The 4,237-nt window shown below is 34.9% G+C and overlaps 1 protein-coding gene across 1 annotated transcript; it reads right to left on the reverse strand.

Moving 5' to 3' along the window:
• Nucleotides 1-2,230: 2,230 nt before the first annotated feature.
• On the reverse strand, nucleotides 2,231-3,921 carry LOC122523611 (casein kinase I-like; the record flags this gene model as incomplete). Its single annotated transcript, XM_043645472.1, is given in 5 exon segments — nucleotides 2,231-2,388; nucleotides 2,473-2,734; nucleotides 2,823-3,025; nucleotides 3,124-3,320; nucleotides 3,773-3,921. Coding segments are annotated over 5 exon segments (969 nt in total), but the record flags the coding sequence as incomplete, so codon positions are not given.
• Between the last annotated feature and the right edge of the window lie 316 nt (nucleotides 3,922-4,237).

Below are 4,237 nucleotides of genomic sequence, written 5' to 3' on the forward strand. Positions count from 1 at the left end.
TCCTCGAGATCACTGTTAAGGCAAATAGTATAGTAACAATTCCGTGACGATAAAGTACAAAGATAATCCAATCTGATATACATGCTTGTACACACGTTATATATGTATATGCATATTTAAAAAAGGCATCAGTATGGATGGGACGTCACAACTCGATCTAACAACCGGTTTTCTTCTGCTAAGTGCAGTTTAAGGCAACTCGTTTGTTCAAAAAATAAGGATCCATACAACAGTATATTCTTATTAGTAGAAGTAAACTATATAAGAGAGTTCGAGAATATATGTATGTATATATGATTCGACAGTATATAGGACGAGATGTTACCCAAGTAGCTCGTAAGGAGATAGTAACACACGAAATTCACCATAATATATAAATATATATCATGGAACCAACTTCAAAATGGGAAATTTTTCTCAAAGTTTACATAAAAAAAATATCGACAATCGTCGCTCGGTTCGTGATGTCAGAGGTGGCCATAAGTTAACATAATTAAGAAATAATATACGTATGTAAACTATATATATATATAAAAAAAAAAACGATATTTTTCTCATATGCAAATGCAAACAAATATATCGAGTAAAATACCCTTGATTATATCCAAATTACCCTGTGGCTTTCTATGACCTAAAGAATCGCTCAAATTTGTACCATGACTGAGACAATCTATATCACCTCTTGTAAGCCAATCCAAATAATGATCTCTTTTTTCTAGATCAGCTATTTCTGAAGAACGCACTACATCCGAACGACCCACGTTTTGTAATGTTTGCAAATATAATCTACCGATTTGACTTATCGAATAGCCAATTTCCAAGCTATCCTTATTACCACTCAAAGTTTCTTGGGTATTGATACTTGCAACAGGATTTAATAATCTACTGCTTTGAGTTGGTTCAGTATTGGACGAATGATCCTCTATATTAGTGGAAATATGATTTCCATTGAATTCATCAATCTGAGTTATTTCACCACCACATCCTCCTCCTCCTTCTTCTTCTTCTTTCTTAAGAATGGCAAGAGAATCGGTTTGAAATAAATTATTTGAATTTTCCGTGATAAGGAACGTCTTAGTTTGAGCGTTAACGTTGTTATCATCACGCTTAGAGAAAAAACCGAGATTCGATTTAACGGGAGCACGACGGGTCAGGTTATATTGAGTAGTGGTAGCAGTATTAATATCCTCAAAAAAAGCTACGTCTTTCTGGTGGCGCTTTAAAAAATATTCACATTTTTCTTGATCCGTTTGTAATAATTCACTGATCGGTTCCTCCTGCTGTTTTAGGAGATCCTGGCACTTCTCGCGCTCCCTGGGTAAAAAATGCAAGCTCCTACCGACTCTTTGAAAGAAATTAGGTCTCTTTCGTGTTTTATTTACCGACGAGGTAGACGATTTCTTTGATTTTTGCGACGAGTCGAGACTCCTTTGTTTACCATGGAAAAATAACTTTGGACTTTCCTCCGGCAGAAGATCTAAGCTTTTGACATCTACACCTGGTAAATCGACGCTTCTTTCCAAGGACTCGAGACTTCTATAAGTTTTTTCTTTATTGTGAAAAGAAAAGTTTCTCCTTCTGCCGGAAGAAGTATCTTGTAACATTTCGCTGCTGCTTTTCTTAAAAATTTCACCCTCTCTTTCTAAAAATTCGACGTTCTCCGAATCACGGCGCAATTCGTAAGCCATAGTGAGACGTTTAACGCCAACGGCAGGTGTACCCTTGCCTTTCTTATCTTCATCCAATCCACCAAAGCAATTCATTGAACTACTAGATGCAGCACCACCTTCCTCTGTATTATGAACTCTACGATCTACGGAAATACAATTCCTCAGATCCTCGAACATCACGACCTGACGATCTACGTCTTTCTTAGTTTTATGCCCATGAAAAAAATAACTCTGTTTATCGACGTGAGTCGACGCACTGCTGGGGTTCCTCTCGCGCAGACTATTCACTGGCTGATAGTACTCGCGTAACGTCGAATTAATGTCGCTTTGATTAGGACCAAGCTCGTGATGTCCCAGATTAAGGTTGGCTAAATCCAAAGATGTAATCTCCGGCGCTGCCCTACCCGGTGACGACTTAAATGTACTGAATTGACACGGATTAACAACACGTGATGCATCGTTAACGGCGGCCTGCGAATGGCCGACCACTAATTGACTCTTTCGTTCGGCAGTAACCTGTTGCTGGATCGAACAGAATTGTTGGTAGAATTGTATTTTACCTTGCAGATCGCTCTTGTCCTGATTGTCCTGGTCACCATGAGTATCCAACGCTTCGCGGCGCTTTTGCCGTATGATTCTCAGATTCGATGACGTTCCTCCTACTGTTTGACCCATCGTTGCGACAGACGCGTTTGCCAGACACTGACGAGTGTACGGCCTGAAAAACAAAAACAAACGATCGAGAAAAATATTATGACTGATTCATATTTTATAAATATTATCGTTGGTTCATTTTACTAACCTTGATCTATGTTCCTGTTCGTTATTAGTTCCAGATGGCAGTGCTGAATTTGTTGGTTGAGAGTGCATAGGTGCCTGCTGTACCGAAGGCAACGTTGGTTGTCTGGTATTGCCAAATTTCAACATATTCCAATCGAAGACATAATCGTACGTGAAGCCCTGACCATGGAATAGTGTCCGGAAGAGTTGCCGAAGATACGAATAATCAGGCCTTTCCTCAAATCTTAGTCCCCGGCAGTACTTCAAATAGGATGCAAATTCGACTGTGAATGAGACAGAAATGGTGTATACGTGTATGAATTAAATAATACAAAAAAAAAATAATGAAAAATATATGAATAAAACATTTACTAGGATAACCCTTGCATAATTCTTCGATGGGAGTCGACATCTTTTTTTCCGAAATACGTTCGTACTTTTGTCTTTTTGTAGCTGCTTTTAAACCTTGCCATGGTAAACTACCTCTGTTGAAATACATAAGAACATATCCTAGAGATTCAAGATCGTCTCGCCGCGATTGTTCAATTCCCAAATGTGTGTTTATACTCGCATATCTGTTATCATAAAAGTAAATAACTTTTAATAATCATATAATAATAAATAGAAAATATACGTGTATATATACAGAAATTTAGAAATCTCAATAACAAACCTGGCTGTTCCAGTTAAATTTTTGTTTTCTCGATAAGGTATATGTTTGTGTGTGCGACCGTCGCGATACTTTTTTGCTAAACCAAAATCTATAATATATACTAGATTTCCTTTTTTTCCTAGACCCATCAAGAAATTATCTGGCTTGATATCTCGATGGATGAAACTTCGACTGTGGATATAATCTGTTCTACTTATCTAATGGAAAACAAATAAAAAAAAAAGAAAACAGTTTATATTATTGTCATATTAATTTGTAAATACGTATAATCTCGTCTTATATTATATTTAATATTAACTATTTTTTTGAACTTTGCCCTTTAATATCATATAATATAGTAAAACAATATAAGAGGAATAAAGATGGTAAATCAACCGTTCCGTACAAAAAAAAAGATGGAACTTATCTGTCTAGAGGTTTATCTCCCAAGAGAGCAAAGACCTCTGTGTTAATAGAATTGCTACTTGTATTGTGTAATCAAAATATTAACAGAAGCCTTGTATCATAAGAGAAATAAATATTTAATTAATTAGTTAATTCATTTTAAGAATGAACATGTATAAACAATAATTTTTAAATATTAAAAAATCATTCTTACAATTAGTAAGAATAAGTTTTTTGGTTTGTAATCTAAGATATTTGAGCTTACCAATTGATCCGCAAGAAGTAACACAGTCTTTAAAGTAAATCGCCGGGAACAAAAATTAAATAAATCCTCCAACGATGGGCCAAGTAATTCCATAACCATTACATTATAGTCGCCTTCTGAGCCACACCATTTTATTGTAGGTATACCAACTAGAAATATCATAATTAATGTCTATAACCATTAGCATTCGACAAAGTAAAAATATATTTAATGCTAGAATAAAAAATATTGAAAAGATTAAAAGAAGTATTTCTAATCATTACAAGATAATGAAAGAACATTAAATTATTGTTTGATTATCATTATACGCTTTAACAAATATATATCTACGTATTAGATATATAACACATCAAAAACTCTCATTAAAATCCTATGAATGATTAAGAACCAATATATACGATGTTAAAGAATAATACAAGTATATTATTATCGAAGCAATATAGGTTTTATAAAGTTGACACAAAG

Source organism: Polistes fuscatus, unplaced genomic scaffold, assembly GCF_010416935.1.
Source record: "Polistes fuscatus isolate 324 unplaced genomic scaffold, CU_Pfus_HIC Scaffold6, whole genome shotgun sequence".
NCBI classification, from domain to species: domain Eukaryota; kingdom Metazoa; phylum Arthropoda; class Insecta; order Hymenoptera; family Vespidae; genus Polistes; species Polistes fuscatus.